Source organism: Lactuca saligna, chromosome 3 (genome assembly GCF_052625555.1).
Source record: "Lactuca saligna cultivar CGN05327 chromosome 3, ASM5262555v1, whole genome shotgun sequence".
Classification (NCBI taxonomy): domain Eukaryota; kingdom Viridiplantae; phylum Streptophyta; class Magnoliopsida; order Asterales; family Asteraceae; genus Lactuca; species Lactuca saligna.
In genome coordinates this window covers 99,779,751-99,799,163 of record NC_136419.1, presented here as the reverse complement: position 1 = coordinate 99,799,163, position 19,413 = coordinate 99,779,751, and the positions used below count along the sequence as shown (strand labels likewise).

Genomic DNA, 19,413 nt, shown 5'->3' with positions numbered 1-19,413 from the left:
GATCAATCTCCCTCTCCCGAGCTCTAGCAATCATGTCGTCCAGCGTTTTACAACTGGACCGGCTCACAAACATGCGGATATCACTCTACAACATCTCATGATAACGGGCCTTCTTCATCTCCTCATCGGCTGCATACTGCAGAACAAGAAGAGCCCTCTCCCTGAACTTGGCGGTGATCTCCGCCACTATCTCTGTAGTCTGGGTAAGGTCCTGAAACTCCCTAGCTAACTGCTGCACCTCAATGACCGGTGCAAACTCCGCCCTGAACCTGGTAGAGAAATCAGCCCAGGTCATGGCATCCAATGCCGCATCATCCCCGATGGCATGTCCGACCTCCTCCCACCAATCCCGTGCCCTATCCTTCAGAAGACAGGACGCCAATCTGACCTTGTCCCCCTCGGGACACCTGCTAGTGCGGAAAGCCTTGGCCACATCCGCCAACCATCTGGTACTCGCTATGGGGTCCCGCGCCCCATGATAGTCTGGAGCTCCGCATGCCCTGAACTCCCTGAACGTAAGTGTGCGCGACCCCATCATGGCCGCCATCTCCGCACGGAAAATACCCAATCTCTCATCCATCAGCTCTAAAATACCCTCCTTGATCGAACCGAAGATCACAGGAGTCTGCTCCAATATGATGCGGGTAACCTCAGAAGAAAGGAACTCTCTGGTCTGCTCATCCATCTGCCCGACCTCCGGGCCTGATCCTGATCCTGATCCCCCTCCGGCATCTGAGCTGCCGACTGCTGGTCTCGGACGCAAAACTACCATTCTGAAACATATCATAACAACATCAGAACACTGAAATATCTCAAGGGATCATGACACTGCTACTAGCTTCCTGGTCTTGTCTTGGCCTTCCTTGATTCGAGTACGGATCCTCTGCTTTCAGTAGTACGGGCCCATACTACCTTCCACATCTATCCGTACTTTCCTCAAGAACTGCCTTGACTCCACCAAGTCACTTCTACTACTGCTATTCTCTGCTACTCTCATCCTAGGCTTGCCCTAGGGAAACCTCAGGCTCAACACGACTGGTCCTCAGCTGCTGAAGGTCTCCTCATAATGCCAATTAGCCACCACCTAAACACTATCACATGTGATGAGGATCAGATAATCCTTCAAGTAAAAGACCCGTCCCTATAATGGTTGGACTCAAACAAGAGCTGCGCAATAGGGCCAGTTCCAGTACTCTGGGATTATTCAAACCTGATCACATGTGGTGTGACATGTTCACCTAATGGCTAACTCCCATTACTCAGAACCCCACCAAGCACGAAGCAAGCAGCATTCGGATAAGGGAGACAAACTCAGGCAAAACTATTCTCATAACAAGAAACTGCACTAGCAAAGGATGCTAAGCTCATACTATCAGGCATAACCTAAACAGGCTATCCTACTGCTGTCTACTCAGTACTAGCATGCAATACTCATAAAGCTGTAACACATAAGCAGGCACATAAGGCATTCTCCTAGATCCTTAGTCCTATACTAGCATGCTGTTCTAGTGAAACTGAAACTGAACAAATAACTTGTATGGGTAATTTGGGAGTACTTACTTGAGCTCGGCTGACCGCATGCACACACCTCTATCTTGTTAAAAACTATTCTTTCTTTCTAAGTGCTTTCAAAATTCTCTTTGTAATACGTTTTTATTATTTTTAAAATAAAATCTTTTATTTCCCTTAGTTTGAGTTTAGATACACCCGGAAGTGTATCCGAATCCCTCAAACCAGGGCTCTGATACCAACTTGAAACAACCCAAAAATACAACCCAAAAATTTCATTTTTCGATATAATCAAAACCATAATCAGAGTGTCATATAATAAAACCATACGTGATGTATTCCAACATAATAGAAAACACTGTGCGGAAAACTGTATCATACCACATCAAATCAAAACAAACTAAATCAATCCCAGGCTAAAAGCTAAAGCTGTGGTGTGTGCGATGCCGTCACCCCGAGCTCTTCCCTTTGCTTGCGGAAGTACCTGAAACCAAAACTGAAACTGTAAGCACGAAGGTTAGTGAGCTCCCCCAAACTACCACATACCATACAATAACATATAAACACATATTGGGCCTTGCCCACTGCATCGGGACGAAGCCCGACAACTGCATCGGACCGAAGTCCGGAACTGACTGGGACCTTGTCCCCTGCATCGGACCAAAGTTCGGAACTATCTGCATCAGACCGAAGTCCGGAACTAACTGCATCGGACCGAAGTCCGGAACTAACTGCATCGGACCAAAGTCCGGAACCGACTGGGACCTTGTCCCCTGCATCGGACTGAAGTCCGAAACTAACTGACTGAGCATAGCGTAGCATAACATAACAACTAGCATGAACACATATACTGCATACTACATCGGACCGTAGCCCGGAACACATAATACATAACACATAAAACATAGCACACAAATCCTGTCTGAGCCACGAAAGCATCAAACATACTAGCTACTGCATCGGATCAAAGTCCGGAAACTACTGCTAACTGAACGGGCCGGCATTGTGGCCTTAGACCCGTCCCTACTGGAAGGAAACTCACCTCATAAACAGGCTGCTGAGTGTGTGGCTCTGGAAACTAACTACGGCTGCTCCTGTATCTCCCCGGCTACAAGTCCATAAACACACTCAATCAAATACTAAACACTGAGCTTGGGTAAAATGACTCTTTTACCCTTGGTCAAAATCACTCTCATTTGGACTGACTCGCCGAGTTGGGCCTCCCAACTCGCCGAGTCCCACTCTCACTTTTCAGTCCTACTCGCTGCTACTCGTCGAGTATGGCATCGACTCGACGAGTACCCTCTTGATCCAAGAACTCAGACAATCTTCATCCGACTCGCCGAGCCGTATGAACGTACTCGATGAGTTGTTCTTGATCTTAAGAAGATTGCCTTGGACTCGCCGAGTTGTATGAACAACTCGCCGAGTCCCTCCATTTCTGAGTCTACGTTCAACTCGCAGAGTCCACTCTCTAACTCACTGGTTCCACTCAACACTGCTAAAAATGAAGGAATCGGGGACTCGCGACTCAACTCGCCGAGTCGTTCTTCCCGACTCGCCGAGTTGCCGCCATGCAACTGATTTTCACCTGATTTTGCTTGAATCCAACACATACAAATGATAGATCTGAGTCCAATAAGCTGGTTTACCACGTAAAGTTTCCAACTTTACGTGTACAACACATGAATAAGGGAAAATAAGGCTAAAAGATGCATAAAAGGGATAGATCTAGGGTTAATATGCAAAGTATCCTCATAAAGGCAATAGATATGGACTATGGGACTTCTCAATGAATAGATCCAAGGTTATCTCGGCTTATTTGGGCGTTCATGAAAGCACAAGGCTTGGAACAAGCATCAACTAGTTCTTAGAAGAGTTCTAATGGAGGTTTAAAGCATAAAACAAGAGGGGAAATCCGAAAATACCTCAATTAACTCAGATTTGCCCTTGGATCTTGGCACTCCACCTCTTCTCCTTGCTCCTTTCTTCTTCTCCTTCTTCAAGCCTTCACAAAATCACACAAAATCACTTACAAACTCTCAAGGATGAACTAGGGTTTTCTCACAGCTTTAGAGGGTGAAGGAGGCGAGAATGGGGGCTATAAGGTGACTTAAATAGTGGGCAACCCGGGGATTTAGGGTTTCACCCAGACGGACGGACTCGCCGAGTCCGGGATATGGACTCGCCGAGTCACTAGCTAACACGTGCTCGAAGTCGCGATCCTACTCGGCGAGTCAGGCTATGAACTCGCCGAGTCCCTCTTGCAAAACTTTAAAACAATTACTAATGAATTAACATACCGGGAACGGGTCGTTACAAAAACTACGATGTTCTTCGTTGTTGCATAACATAAGTTTCAACTGCTTTGTTGTTCTGAAATAACATCCCTAGAATAAGATTTTGTTTATTTTTTCAATGTAAGGACTCGTTAAAGTAGAATGAACTTGGATTGTATTGTCATCATTATAATCAAGGTTTTTTCCTCAAAAAAAACTTTTTTGAATTGTTTATTAAGATACAACTTACTCAAAAATTCATTTTGATTTGTCTTCTTCATACTATTAATTTCATCTTTCAATTCAAATATCAACATCCCAAATGTTTAATAGACAATCATCATGTCATTCACCATGAATACTTGATTTAGCGTTTAACTACAATCACTAATCATACCATGTCATTCACCATGAATACTTGATTCATGTTCAACTATACTCACCACTTTGTCTTTGTTTTCTTCAAACCATTCCTCCAAATTCTCACTAAAATAGTCTATATAAATGGATATCTAACCATCAATACTGTACACATTTTTCTATAAAAATTACATAATCCAGATCATTTTTAGTATAATGGAGACCGTGATATAGAGGTTCATTAAGGATGCAATAGCAAAGCTTTCATAGTGTTCTTGCATGTTCAAGAAATGTTTCACGGTCAGAAAAATCCATTTTATCATTAGTCAATAAGAAGTTTTTCTCACAAGCTCGGAAGCGTAAATGTATGATTTTTATAGTTTATACCAGAGTTAAATCTCAAAATGGAACCAATCTGATACTTGTTACTTTTACCAATTAATTAGAACAATTACGGATTATATTAACTGATTAACCGGAATGATAAAACCCTAGATATGTTAATCAAATGACGTGTAGAGTAGATAAAAAAAATAAACAAATAAATAAACTATAAAATATTCAAATTAACTTTTATAGCAACATTTATAATAAGCAAAAGGAATTAGTTACTACATATGTTAATCAAATGATGTCCACCCCTACAATCGATAAGAAAAACTCTTGATTTGCATACTTTTTATAAGATTTGAATTAAAAAAATCCTTCACATTGCAATATACATATTTGTTAGGAAGTAAAGTGGATAACTAGCAAAACCAAAAACACATAAGAGATGATATTTACGTGGTTTGGTCAAGGTGACCTACGTCAACGGGCAGGAGGGAAATATTTTTTATTTCAAAGCTCTCAAATAGAGGTTGCAAGTATAACTTTCACAAAGATGGACCACCTTGACCATAATGCAGAAACATGATGCACAGTTGGCGCATCATGAACACTCATGGTCCAATATCCATCATGGTAGCATAACATGGTATATTTCTTGAGCATCATCATCATTTAAGCATACATGGATCAATATGGCACAACAAAAGAATCAAGATGGTGCATCATACACCAAGATGGTCCATGATGGTGCAACATATCCTCCATGACGCAACTTCCCTTCTTGATGAAGCAATATCATCTTCATGGCTCAATATCTCCTTGGATCAACATCACCTTGGCGCAACTTCATGATCGTGTATCATGCTATCATTTGGCGTAACATCCCCAAGGATGGTGCAAGTTCCTTCTACATGGTGCAACATGATGCTCCATGTTGCTTTAGGTGCTCCAAGTGCTCCAAGTGATCCATGTTGCTCCAAGTGCTCCAAATAGACTTCATAATTCGAGATGTGGATGATATAGGTAACCTAGTGGGGGTAAGTGTTGGAAGTATTCCCATGGTCACTGCAAGTTTGACCGGAATGTGATAGGGTTTAACTATTAAAAGGTCACAGTGTAAGCAAATAAGTTTTGAAAACCATAATGACCATGTGTGTAAAAAAATAAAATTAAATTTGTGGGTAACCATATGAATAATTTATGTAATTTTTTCTTTATATAACTAAACATTATTTTGTTGGTTAGGTTATAATAGATCGGTTTCTCTCTAAATGCAAAACCGAACCATTATTTATATATTAACAAAGAATAGAAACATGGCAAATAGTTTAAAATAATTTGGTTGTATCAATTAGTTTGACTTTTGTTCCATTTTTGGTTATTATGGTTATCCTAATTACAACAAGAACAAGAACACGTTTGAAACTTTTAAGAATATATTAAAACAAGAATAACTAGAAATTGTAAGATGAATATATAAGAAATTGTAAGATGAATAGATAAATAAAAACATTAATAAATACTATTTTATAATTAAAATTTTAAAAAGTATAATAATAAATGTATATATATTTTAAAAGGTTGTATTTTTATAATATTGATGTACTTTATTAAAATTGACCATAGGGATTTTAAATAAATTTAACAAAAAATTATTAAATGAATATAGTCTGTTATATTTTACATCAATTCTTTGTTTTGTTTTTCTTGAAAAAAGAAGTGGTTTAATTGTAAAACTGTATTAAAATCATTATGTATAGAAATTCAAAATGTGCTTTGCATAAATAATAAAATAAACATATTAACCAATGAGTTACTAAATTCAGTTCGATTTTATGACTTCCATAATATTAATAATAATAATAATTTTATAAGAAAAAACACAACACCAAGATTTAGACCTAAGTATTGATGGTTTTTATTTATACTAATTAAAAGTGCATAATAATGGAACCATATTTACCAACCAAAACAATTTAGTAAAAATGAGAGCTTCCAAGTTCAAATCCAAAGACTATAACTAACAGTGGTCGGGAAAAGGCCCGCAACATCGTTCAACAAGCGTATTCAAATCTTTTACCAAATGTTAAACCTTCTCTAGGCCCCCTCAAAAACCGAAATACCCTTTTAAAAAATTAATAATTCAAAAAAAAAAAATCATCCGAAAACAAACACAACTAGTAGGAACTCATATTAACCCTTTGTTTAATTAAGATCAAACTGAGTGGTGACATAAACCAATTCTGGTGTGACTTGGCCCACAATATTCAACCTTGCGATTTGCTCTCCCACTTTAATTTCAATGTCTTCACCCGACTCATTATGCATTACGACCTTAACCAAAACAGGCTCTGACGAGTGACCAAACAACTTTCCAAGAACCATAATCGATTTCTGCGATATATTGGGTGTAGCAGCTACAAATAAACGTACATAAAACAAGCATTCACTATATTAGTAATTAATTAATCTTGAAAAAAAATGGCATTAAAATCTAAAAAGTACGTACCTGTCTTAAACCAAACTCCAGATCCACGCGGTATAGTCAACATCAAGTCCGTAGGAACATCTGTTAAATTCCCGTTTGCTAAATCCCTCCAAGCTGGTACGATGGTTTTCCTTGAACTAGATCCAACATAAATAACAAAATACAACGAAAAAATAAATGATATTTAATCAATTAGTTTTTTTTTTTTAAGGAAAAAAGGAGTGAGTAATTAATTAACGTACCAAAAAAGAATTAAATCAGATGGGAAAACGGCTCCCTTGACAACCTTTTCACTAGTATACGAGGAGCCACTTGGTCGTTAATGTTGTTGTTGTTTGTCATGGCTGCTAGTTTGATGCTGAAATATTATGAATGACAATTGACATGTTTTGGATCATAAACGTAAATGTAGTGTATACATGTGGGTTGATTAATTAATCAAACATCATGATCAAATAATAGTAACAATAAATGGACTGATCGATGATCATTTGCCACTATAAAGTAACAGGATATTGATTTTGAGTCACTAATTAAACATTATGAAACTTTAAAGTAACAAGAATTTCTCCAAGTAGAATGTAAATCGGATAAAGTAGAAACAACAAAGTTGGTATCTAATAGGAACTACTCGTAATCAAATAGCGTAAATAATAAGATGGCCAATCGGTGGCAAAAAGTAACAGGGATTTGTCGATAGAGAGTGTAAATCAAATAGCAGAAACAATAAATATGAACGAAATTTAGGAAAGTGATCTGACGCTGAGAGATGTTGCTGATCTAGATTGAATGATGTGTTGGTGATTTCCAAGCGATAGGGGAAGAAGAGACAAATGAACGGTAGGGTAGTAGTACTAGTAGGATGGAAATATATACCAACTAAAACCTAGAGTAAATTACAAGAGTAGTCCGTCTAGTTTAGGTAGTTTCCGCATTTTATCTCTAACTTTTTATTGGTCATTATAATTTATAATCGTTACGGTTTTGATCCTTGAAAAAAATTAAAAAACTATTTCACCCTTGATATTTTTTTAGTCGTTTATTATTTATATTATTAAATAAACACACCCCACCTAAACCCATTTCGACCCCGACACCCTCTCTCTCTCTCTCTCTCTCTCTCTCTCTCTCTCTCTTCCAACACGATCATCTGCATTCTATACCAACACCATCCACCCCAAAGTTAAAACCACTATATGACATATATGTTGAGTTTTGTGCACAAGAAGTGATAAGTGTAGTGAGACGATGCTTCATGGAGGGGTTATTCCTTTTTTTGTCAATTTCGGTTAATGAGACAATGAGAGGGAAACAAATAGGGCATAAATTGGTTGCCCTTTTTCATGGAATAGAGGCAGCGGGATCTAACGGTGGTGAAGAAACATATGAACAAATCGATGAAGAAGATGAGGGAAGGCATATGTTTCCTTGGGTGGATGGATTAGAAGAAAGAGATGGATGGGGAAGCAATTTGTGGCTTTAGACAATGATCCTTAGATGCCACTTCATGGTCTTGATCGGAGAGATGTTAGATTTGGCAATCGAGGAGAGATAATAAGCGAGGTGGTGATTATCTTCTACAACGGCTTCCAAATTCGATATGTCGACGATGTGGTTGGTCTAATGGGTAACTATTGGAAATATATTCACGGTTGTATTAAGTTTGTGACTTTCCATAATTAACATGCTTATTTTAGTTTACACCTAAAATATAATTTAGGCATGATGTGAAAAAATAAAAAACTATAAGGACTATTTTATTAACTTGTCACCATAAAATGAGATAGTTGGAAAAATGTAATTATCTTTGATTTGAATTAAAAGATAATTAGTAGATAATTACTACCATTTGAGAGATAAGAATTCTATAGTCGACACTCTTAACCCTAACCTCCAAAAACCTCGGCTCTCTCAATAACCCATTGTCTCCCTCCCTCTCCTAGGGTTTGGATCGTTTTAGCAAAAGAAAAGAAAGGAGCTTGTCAATTTGTTGCTTGGATCATATTCTTGGGTAAGATTACGAAAGAGAAACTCTTAGTTTGGGTTATTTTCAATATTTATCGTCTCCGAAAATCCCAAATCGCTCTCTGCTCTTTGCTCACAAACCCTAATTTCTACCATTGTCATTCAAGCAAGCAACTGTCTCGCTACTGATCGTTTGCATAAAGAAGTATGTGCAATGTGATATGACTACTATAATTATGGTGTTTGGCTTTTGTTGTAATTAAATGACTATATTCTTACAAAATCATAAATACATACCATGTAAACATAAAAGAACATAAATATGAATCACATGATCCATAGCAAAAATGGCTTTCATTTCTTGTAGCACCTTCATATATATATCTATACATAACCATATAACTTGCTACAAATTCAAAGAAGGCAGCAAAAATCTCCAGCCCTTTTCTGTATTCTTCTTTTTACTCTAAATTATGTACAATTTTCACATCGTATGATAATTGAAAAAGAAAACATATTTTTCGCATCTACAAATTCTCATACTGTATGGAGAATTCGGTTCTTTCCCTCCTTTGACATCTTTGGTGGCTCTCTCACCACGTTTACCCGAAACGCCACCTACAAAATACATGTTAAAATAAAATACATAAGTCTCAGATTTATTGTTTATTTTTTATTTTTAAGGTTTTTATTCTTTTGACATTAAATATTCTTCAACTATGGGGCATTGGGGCATTCCCTCACAAGGTTCACTAACATGCTTAATATTTTTAGTTTTGAAAAATTAATTAAGTTGTCAAATTGCCCCTTTTGAAGTATTCTGAGGATGCAAAAAAAAAAAAAAACAACTCTTGCTCTATAATGTTGGTTCTCGTGTCTTTTATAAATCCACCATCTTCTCATCTAGTTATATCTTAATTACCACCAATGTGTGACATAAAAGTGGGAACATGATTATACATTATTACCTATTTTTATTAAAAATATATATATGAAATACCTATTAGTTATCTATCTTCCAAGGACGTGGAAAAATCTTTACCTAAAATTCTTCCTTTATTCACATTCTTACATCCATTGTTTTATTTGTTTTATTTTTCTTTTATTTCTGTATAAGTATGATTTTCAAATATCAAAACAAGTATATTATAATTTGTTTCAAATTCAATCAAAATCATGTCTGTTCAAATTGACTCCAAGAAAAAACCATTTAATTGTCAACCACGTTTAATTTTTTTTTGCCCCCACTTGGGTCCGCCGATATACATATGCAAAGGATCACATTTTTTAGATAGCCCTCATCAAAAGGATATTTACAAGTATACATATATAAAAAGATCAATTTATGCCTCTGGATGAGACGAAGATTTAAATCTATGCATACTCATATACATATGCAGAAAGATCACATTTTTTAGATACCCCTTGTTAAAAGAATGTTTACATGTATATACAATAAGCATATACATGTACTTATGCGAAAACAAACATATTTTTATATGCCTTTTATGAAAAGAATATTCACATGTATGCATATACATACACATACACACCTGCAAAAAGATTAGAATTGTTTTGATACCCCATTATATATGAATTGAATCTTTACATGTATACATACATATATATACGTATATTTATACTTGGTGATCTAGGTACCATGTTCACTCTTTAAGTCGGTCACAAAAAAGGCATACCATCTTTGCAGCTTATTCGAGCATGAAATTTTGATTTTAGCAATGAAGAAATAAAATCATATTAACCATAAATAACACAAAAAATTTAAAACAAGCCTCTGGTGAAGAGATGACTATTAAATTTCCAGGTATACTCGTGTGAGGTACACTCCTACAATTTCAAGAAAGACAACCATTTAGAACAAATTCATTCTAATTCATTTTAAAAAATTTGAACTTTTCGTCAAATTAACCAACTATACGCTGTTTTTTCTTATCACGGCTTAATGAAATTGGGTTAGAACCCACATTGTGACTTCCAACAGCAAGTAAAAACCATCTACCAAACACAAAATTTAAAAACAAAATCTTGGAATTTAGAGCATATTTCATGTGAACCTTACTCACTCGCCACCAATAATCCGCTCTATAGTATCATCATCTCTAAACCAGTTTTGAAGCTTATCGTTTGCCTTGGTAACAAGTTTTCATGTTAGTAATGACTTTTAAAATCAAAAAACTATTTTTGCTTTCGAACTTGAATCAGAATTAACTAACTCTTTGAGAAAAACATAAGAACAATATCAAAAGGTATAATAAGTATGATTGATTTGAAAAGGAATTAGGATTAAAAGAGTGAAGAGTTGCCCTAAATTACCTACAAACTACCAACATATTAGCGACAAAAATAATTTCGGTAGGTAATCCGCTGGCAATTACGTACACATTATTAATACTATGGATAACTGTGAATGGAAAACCATCGTCAAAATCAAAATCGTTCAAACTCCTCCAACTTTTGATCCAATAATTCAAGAATTACGGTTTCTTTCTTGGCTTGCACAATCGCTGGCAGCGGTTCCTTATCGACTTGCGTCTTCTCCGGCTTTGTTGCCCACGATCTCCCCTATTTGACTGAGAATCATCGATCCTTTAAACATTCGCTTTCTCCATTTTGTGTATTCCCCGATTTAGGTTTCAGCGACACCGAATCCTTTTACCACTTCTCATCCCCTAAATCTCGTCGCACGAACCGCCCCTCTTCCTCTCAGAATCGTCGGCACCACCTCTTTTTAGGGTTTTCCAAACTGACCTCCACACCAAACCACCGTTACCGCCGAATTTGCCACAGGTGCATGTTTTCGAGCTGTTGGTTTTGGCTTCTACAAATACATTCTGCTTTCTCTCTTTGCTCCTACTAACAGTTTGAACTAAGGTACGATTCCAGTTTGATTTTCTCCTTTGTCCACAAAGTCCTACTCTTTAAATGGGAATGAAAACTGACGCACAATTCCATTTAGGTATAACCTCGACCTATCTGAGTCCTAATTTTTAAACGGAAAATGTCACTGTAGCCCCACTAACTTACAAGTTTTGGTTTAAAAGGTCCCTTATTTTATTTTTTGGCTTTAGAAAGGCATAAACTAACATTTAACTGGCTAATTAGGCCATTTTTTATAAAGTGAAGGGGTCACCCGGTGACCCTAATCCCAATCAGCATTATTTCTTGGACATGTCATTAAAAAAAAGCCAGGTCATTAAACTAAATTATATGCACGTGTTAATCTATCGATAAATGACACTAACCCTTCCTCTCTAAGTAATTTTTGTCTTTAATCGGTTTCATCTACTAATATCTTCTTTTTCTTCTACTGTTCATCCAAAAATCAAACCTGGATTTTTTTTATGGCCCTCTACATGAAGATAGATCTTCATTTTGCTGGTTTGTTTACGAGGTATCCAGTGATCAGTTACTCAGATGGAGTGGGGCAAAGGTTTGAGGATGTGGATTTTGCTGGAATGGACAAAAACGAATTTCTAGTGTTCATTCAGAGATTCGCAAACGAGACATGTGTTGCTGTGTACTTTTGCATGCCCAATACTGAGTTCCCTGAAGGACTGAGGATAATAGCAACTGAGAAAGACTATCGGGAGTTTATCGAAGTAGGGTATGATTCTGGTTGTGTAATTTATGTGTACATGGATCATGTTGGTGTTCATGTTCATCAATGGATTGTTGATGAGATGGCTGCAGTATGCACCCCCGAGGATAAGTTTTCTGGTGTAGGTGAAGTAGTAGAAGAGTTGCATGTTGAGACAGAAGGAGGCATTGACCTAGATGAAGTACAAGTGCAAGGTGATTTGAACGATAACATTGAAGATGGAGATTGCATCCCCATGAACAAGACCTTGAATGATGTATTTTTGAACAAGCTCTGCCCCAAGGAGCAGCCAACTCCAAACACTCCACCTCAATAGGATCCATCTCATGAAGATCCATTTGATCAGATGGATGAACACGACCCAATTCATGAGGAGGTAACAACTTTTAATGAAAATGTTCATTGGAAAAAACAAAAACATGTGTTAGGAATGAGATTTGAAAATCCTAAACAATTAAAACATATGTTGTGTAATTATGCTGTTGCTAAAGGATATCAATTGTGCTACAAAAAAATGATAGTAGGAGGCTTTTAGTTAAATGTTGTTCAGGGCAATGCAAGTTTAGATTGTGGGCTTCATTGATGAGTGAGGAAAAATATTTTCAGATTAAGTCTCTTATAGATGACCATAATTGTGCTAGAAATTTTTAAATGGGGTCAATTGTAAGCTATGCATGGATTGGTAGCCATTTCACATCCAAATTTTTACAAAAACAAAAAATGAGTGTTATGCTACTAAAGGAAGAAGTAAAACAAAAATTTGGAATTGATGTGAGTATGGGACAGTGTAAAAGAGCAAAGAAATATGCAATTGAACTTATTGAAGGTACACTAGTTGAGCATTATGCCAAGCTTTGGTCATATGGTGAAGAGATAAGAAGATCCAATCCAGGATCAACTGTCAAATTGGATGTCAACAGTATGCCTGATGGGAAGACATATTTTAGTAAGTTTTACATATGCTTTGAGGGGCTGAAACAAGGTTGGAAAGGAAGTTGTAGAAGAGTAATAAACCTGGATGGTTTTTTTCTTAAAGGGATTATGTAGTGGAGAATTGATATGTGTCGTAGGAAGAGATGCTAACAATCATATTTTCCTAATAGCATGGGCAGTTGTGTGTATGGAAAATAAAGAAAATTGGAAATGGTTTTTGGAGAATCTTCAAGATGATCTAGAAGTTGATGATGGTAATGCTATCACCCTGATGTCAGATCAACATAAGGTAAATCACTTATTATACTTCATATTTCTTGTTAATAAATTTCCATTTTCTTAACATGTGAATTTAAATTATATAGGGGCTATTGGAGGTTGTGAAGGAAGTAATGCGTAATGCTGAACACAGATAGTGTGCAAGGCATATTGTTGCCAACTTTAGGAAAAGGTTCAGTGATGTGCATTATGAGAGGATGTTTTGGAAAGCTTGCAAAGCATCAACTGAACCTTTATTCAATGCAGCAATGAAGGAAATACAAGTACTAAATCCTACAACATTTGACTACCTTATGGAAAAGAACCCAAAATCATGATGTAAAGCTTTCTTTAGAGAGAGGATGATGTGTGATGCAGTTGAAAATGGATTATCTGAAAGCTTCAACAATATCATTAGAGATGTAAGGAAAAAACCAATAATCACAATGTTAGAAGAAATTAGGTTGTATGTTATGGAGAGGCAATTCAATCTCACCATCAAAGGTTGTTCATGGCCTGATTATAAACCATGCCTAGCCATTACAATCCTATTGAATCAGTTGAAAAGAGCTCAAAGGTTTTTTCTTTTCTATTAATACTTTATTTACTTTTTCCACTATACACCCTAACTTTTATACTATTGCATCAGGTATTGGCAGGTTTTACCTACTGGTTTAAACCAGTTTGAAACAAGGAATTTGGCAGAGTCTTACGTTGTAGATGTAGATAAGAAGACTTGTTCATGTAGAGTGTGGCAACTAAATGGGTATGGATGTGTGCATTCAGTTGCAACAATCTCACACCTTAACAGTGATGTTGGTAATTATGTGGATCCAATGTACTATGGAGCAATTTATAAGAACACCTACAAGTATCCTATGCGTGGGATGAATGGTAGCAACATGTGGCCACCTATTGAATTCATTCCATCTTTGTAACCATTGAAAAGAAAAATGCCAGGTAGACCTAAAGTTAATATAAGAAAGGATTCAAGTGAAAGGGGTGCTAGACATACTGTGTCAAAGGTTGGGAAAAAGATTATGTGTAGTGTATTCAAACAAGCAGGACATAACAAGGTTACATGTTCTAAATCTGAAAAGCCAACAAAACTAAAGGTAAGGAAAAGGAAGAGATCAAATGTTATTGATGGGGAGGGAAGCAGTGCTAAGAAGGCAAAAGGTATGACAGATGAGGAAGGAAGGAGGGGTAATAAGGGAATTAATGGAAAAGTTGGGGAAGGAAGCAGTGGTAAGAAGACAAATAATGTTATAGATGATAAAGGGGGGAGGGGTAATAAGGGCAATAATGGAAAAGTTGGGGAAGGAAGCAGTGGTAAGAAGGTAAATGATGTTATAGATGATAAAGGGGGGAGGGGTAAAAAGGGTAGTAATGGTAATGTTGGGGAAAGAAGAAATGGTAGGAAGACAAAGGACGGTAAAGATGATATAGGAGGGAGGGGTTAAAAGGTAATTGTCAAGACAAGAAAGAAATCGGAAAGAATTTTGAAGAAAAAACTTGGTACACGGGTTGAGGGTAAAAATGGGGAAGGCCACACTATTGACAAGCCAATGGAACTAGAATAGGTTAAGTGTGGTCAATGTCGTTATGTAGTCAATGTGTTTATGACAACTGATTTCGGGTTAAGTGTTTTAATTTGATGTTTTGTACTCACTTTGGTCATGCTAAACAATGTTGGATTAAGTGTTTCAATTTAATGTCATGTACTCACTGTGGTGTTATGTAGTCACTTTGGTTATGCTAAATAATGTTGGATTAAGTGTTTCGATTTTATGTTATGTACAATTTTTTTTAATTTTAATCTAATATAAATTACTATGTTATGAACTCACTGTGGTGTTATCTATGCAAAATGTTTCAATGTCCTTATGATGGTGTGTTGTGTTTATGGACGTGCATGGTATTGGGGTCCATTATTTACATTAGTGTTGGATATATATGGTCCCATTTACTCTAGGTGAACATGGCATTGGTGTCTATTATTGACATTAGTGATTGAAAGTCATTACAAGGATAAAGTAAATAACCATAACAATTTCCCTGACAAGGACATAAAAAACTGCTACATACGAATTACAACTTGTACACAATTATGCCAAAGAAAATAATCCAACTTAGAACTAAAGACATCTTCAGTTTCCAAATCTTTGATTCAAGCTTCTTTTTTGACCTAGCTAATCCTGCAATCATAACTGCTTCAACACTCATATTCTTAGTGTCTTCTTCTTCTATCCAACAAATAAAACCATTATGAGGTCCCTAACAAAATCAATTTAGAAGTTAGAAGTCTAGAATGCAAAGATAAAAACAAATAAATTAGGGCTACAGTGACCTGATAAAGAAAGTAAAACAAACCTTAGTGGGGTAAGCATAGAATGGTCTTCCAGGGTTTGATGGAGTGGAAGACATTCTGATTATGGCCAAACATCCACATGAGCATTTCACCATTTTTGCTTCGTTATTTCCGAGAGCTGCTAACTTCAAAATGCAAACAAGAACATGCACAAAGAAATGGGATGTATTGCCGAGTAAAGGAGGTAAAGTACTTATAAAGAGCAAATGACGAAAATACCCCAGCCGAGTAAGGAAGTAAGTTCTTAAAAATTGTAAATTCCAAAAATACCCCTTGACGAAATTACCCCAATGTTTGACCTCATTAACATCTGTCCCTACCTTCATAAATATTTACAAAACCAATCTAGAACTTACACTTTTAGCCCCCCAACTTCTAAATTGTGCCAATTAACTCCTCGAATCCAACACCTTGCTATATAATTATTGATTTTAGAGCTATTATACAATCATTAATTTATTTACTTAATAAACGGGGTGTTACAATTATATTACGAATGTTTACTTATATAAGCATAATTTTATCTAATCCATCGACGTTTGATAAATTAGAGGTACTGGCTATTTTTCTGATTTAGACATGCTGAACAAGATTGTAAGTGTTGGTAAGGTATGTTCATATTTTGTAATTTCGTCATTTTTATGTGAATATTCTTCTTTAACATTCGTCATTTTTATGTGAATATTCTTCTTTACTATGCAATTTTTTCTTCTTTTATATATAAAATTTCAGATCTAATAATTTGGTATATTTGCTTTTAGATGAACTTGCTACACCGGAGAAGTAACAGTTGAGCTTCATGAAAGTCAGGTAAAAAACCTTTTCCTGTTTATTTACAAACCTTTTTCCCTTTGTTTATGTTTCTCTCTCTTAAATGTTTCTTATCTGTATGAATATAAGCCTTGATTTCAATTTCCCACCTCCTTTCACCTTTCTTTTCGAAGCTCTGATTATGAGGAAAAGATAAGAAGTTTTACTTACATCTTATCTGATCTTTTTAAAATTCAGATGATGGATGATAATGCTTGAATCTGTTTGTCCCGATGCGTTTTTTATTTTAAGGTTTAATGCAGAAAGAAATCAACCGGGGGCACGCCAAGATGGCGGGTCAAAGAAGGTAAAGTAATTCTAAGGGCTATTTTGAGTTGGGTTTCAGTTTTCTATGTTATATATATGCTTGAACTATTAACTTCAAAGGCTAATTAGAAAGGTTTTAAAGAAAATAAAATTGAAATTAGTAGTAATGTGCTAAATGCCTTTTGTACTTCTTTCTTGAGTTTTATTGCTTTGTTAACAAGGAAATATTAAGCTATCAAACTTTATAAGCACTAAATTCTCTATGTTGGTAAAAGATAAGGTTGCCCTACATGCTTGCTTAATTTTCTATTGGTTGAAATGATTTCTTAGCCTTTTTAAATCCAAATACATTGTTCCCATAATTTTTGTTAGGTGCATGTTTAATATTATTTGTGTTAGGTTTCCCTTTTCATGCTTGACATTCTTTATGTCAAAACCCTATGTGCATTTTTATTAAGATTAAATTGTTCATGTTTTGTCACACCCCCAAACCAGACGACGGAAACGTCCAAGGGCTCACGTGACTTAAATTGAATATCATCACAATGAATATACATGAATTATAACATAAACATCACCATGCATCAATATTTTACAACTAACATTGTTCACATAAAGTATATTGTTTTATCATTACAAATTCATAACATAAAGAGTTTGATAGTTTTCAAAGGCACAACACCCTAATCATACTTGGTACTACTCCTCAGCTTACCTGTTACATGAGAATACAAGTTATTTTGAAAACGGTTAACATATGGAATGTTGGTGAGTTCACAAGCAGGTTTGATATGAAAAATGTTTTGTGTAGTTTGAAAGAAAACAACTCAGAAAATCCGATATTTTCTAAAAAGACCATTGTTTATATAAAAGTGTGAAGATCCGTAAATATATGAATGATGATTTCCAGACGTGTATAGTTGAAAAGCTTCGTATTAAAAGTACCAGTGAAAAATGTTGAACTTCCCCGAAAAACCTGATGTTTTCCGACAATAAAAAATATCATATAACTGTTCGAATTGTTATTCCATCACTTGAATGATTTTTGATTTGCCTTGATTACTAGATTATTATTAGATTTATTTATGTGAGTCGTTATAATCATGCATGATAATGACTAATTCGTCTGTCTTGGCACTCTGGTGAACGCTGGAATTGATCTTAAGATTTTGTCACCCTAGACTGGCCGAGTCTAACTGTAGCAAACAGCTGAGGTGTGGGGGAGTCACCCCCATATAGATCTATACACAAACTCTCGCTCTCCCTCTAGGAGATTTTGATTATAACTACAGACTACGACCGGCATATGTGGGTGCCACTCGTTATTACTCACTAAATCCAAATTGACTTTGATTACTATTGATTATCGACCCGTATTTGTTTACTTGGATTTACGATAGGCCTAATAAACGAGGAAAAGAGGATTACAAAATCCTACTAATCCACGTATTATTTATGGCTATTGGATATACGAAGGACACGCTGACCCATTTCGTATTTGATTCACTTGGACCTTACTAGCAATGGTAATGGACCACTAAGGCCCAATAGCACTTAAAAGTCATTGAGGGTCCCTTAAATATGAAATTGGGTTATAGAAGGCCCAATAACATTTATTATTATCCCTTGGGCCTAAAAATCATGTTAATCGGTCACAAAGGCCCAACAAGCATGATTGGAATATTCAAGCCCAAAGAATTTAATGTTTACGTGTTTTATGTATAGTTTAATTGTTGGAAAGTTTGATTGGGTGATTGTTAATTTCGCATCGGAACAAGGCCGGTCGGTTATTTTTAACGATGTTGGAGTCATACGTATTTTCATCATTCCATTTTCATGAATTGTAGTTTGGTATTTTTATTTTAACTCAAATATCTTAAAATAAAATAATTGACTCAAAAATCTTGGTTTGAACCCCTTTCAGCCCTTCTTTGGTAAAATTGACAATTTTAGTCCTTTTATATATAAAAAGACATTTTAAGCCCTTAAACCATTTTCTTGACACCTTTGACCCAAAAATTTGCTCAAGTGATATTTTTAGCTCAAAAATTATTCTTTGGCAGTTTCAGCCCTTCCAGAAAAGTATTTTTCGGTTAAAGCCCAAAGTTTTTGCAACTTTTACAATTTTGACCCGAAATCCAAAAAGTTTACAATTTTGATCCTTATTTGGAAATTACAACATTATAACCCTTGAATTTGTTTTATTCACCCTTTTACCCCCTGT

General features: G+C 35.9%; 1 protein-coding gene across 1 annotated transcript; it reads left to right on the top strand.

The window, feature by feature from the left end:
* Window positions 1–14,106: 14,106 nt before the first annotated feature.
* Window positions 14,107–14,679, top strand: LOC145035824 (uncharacterized). The gene is made up of 2 exons (XM_078984333.1): window positions 14,107–14,318; window positions 14,391–14,679. The coding sequence occupies exons 1-2, from the start codon at window positions 14,107–14,109 to the stop codon at window positions 14,677–14,679; spliced, it is 501 nt and encodes a 166-aa protein (XP_078840459.1).
* Window positions 14,680–19,413: the final 4,734 nt, after the last annotated feature.

Bases quoted from the DNA above. Each gene is read 5' to 3' on its own strand.
- LOC145035824 (XM_078984333.1), top strand. From the start codon at position 14,107: ATGTGTGATGCAGTTGAAAATGGATTATCTGAAAGCTTCAACAATATC. The intron at 14,319-14,390 runs GTTTTTTCTTTT...CTATTGCATCAG, and splicing joins CAGTTGAAAAGAGCTCAAAG to GTATTGGCAGGTTTTACCTA.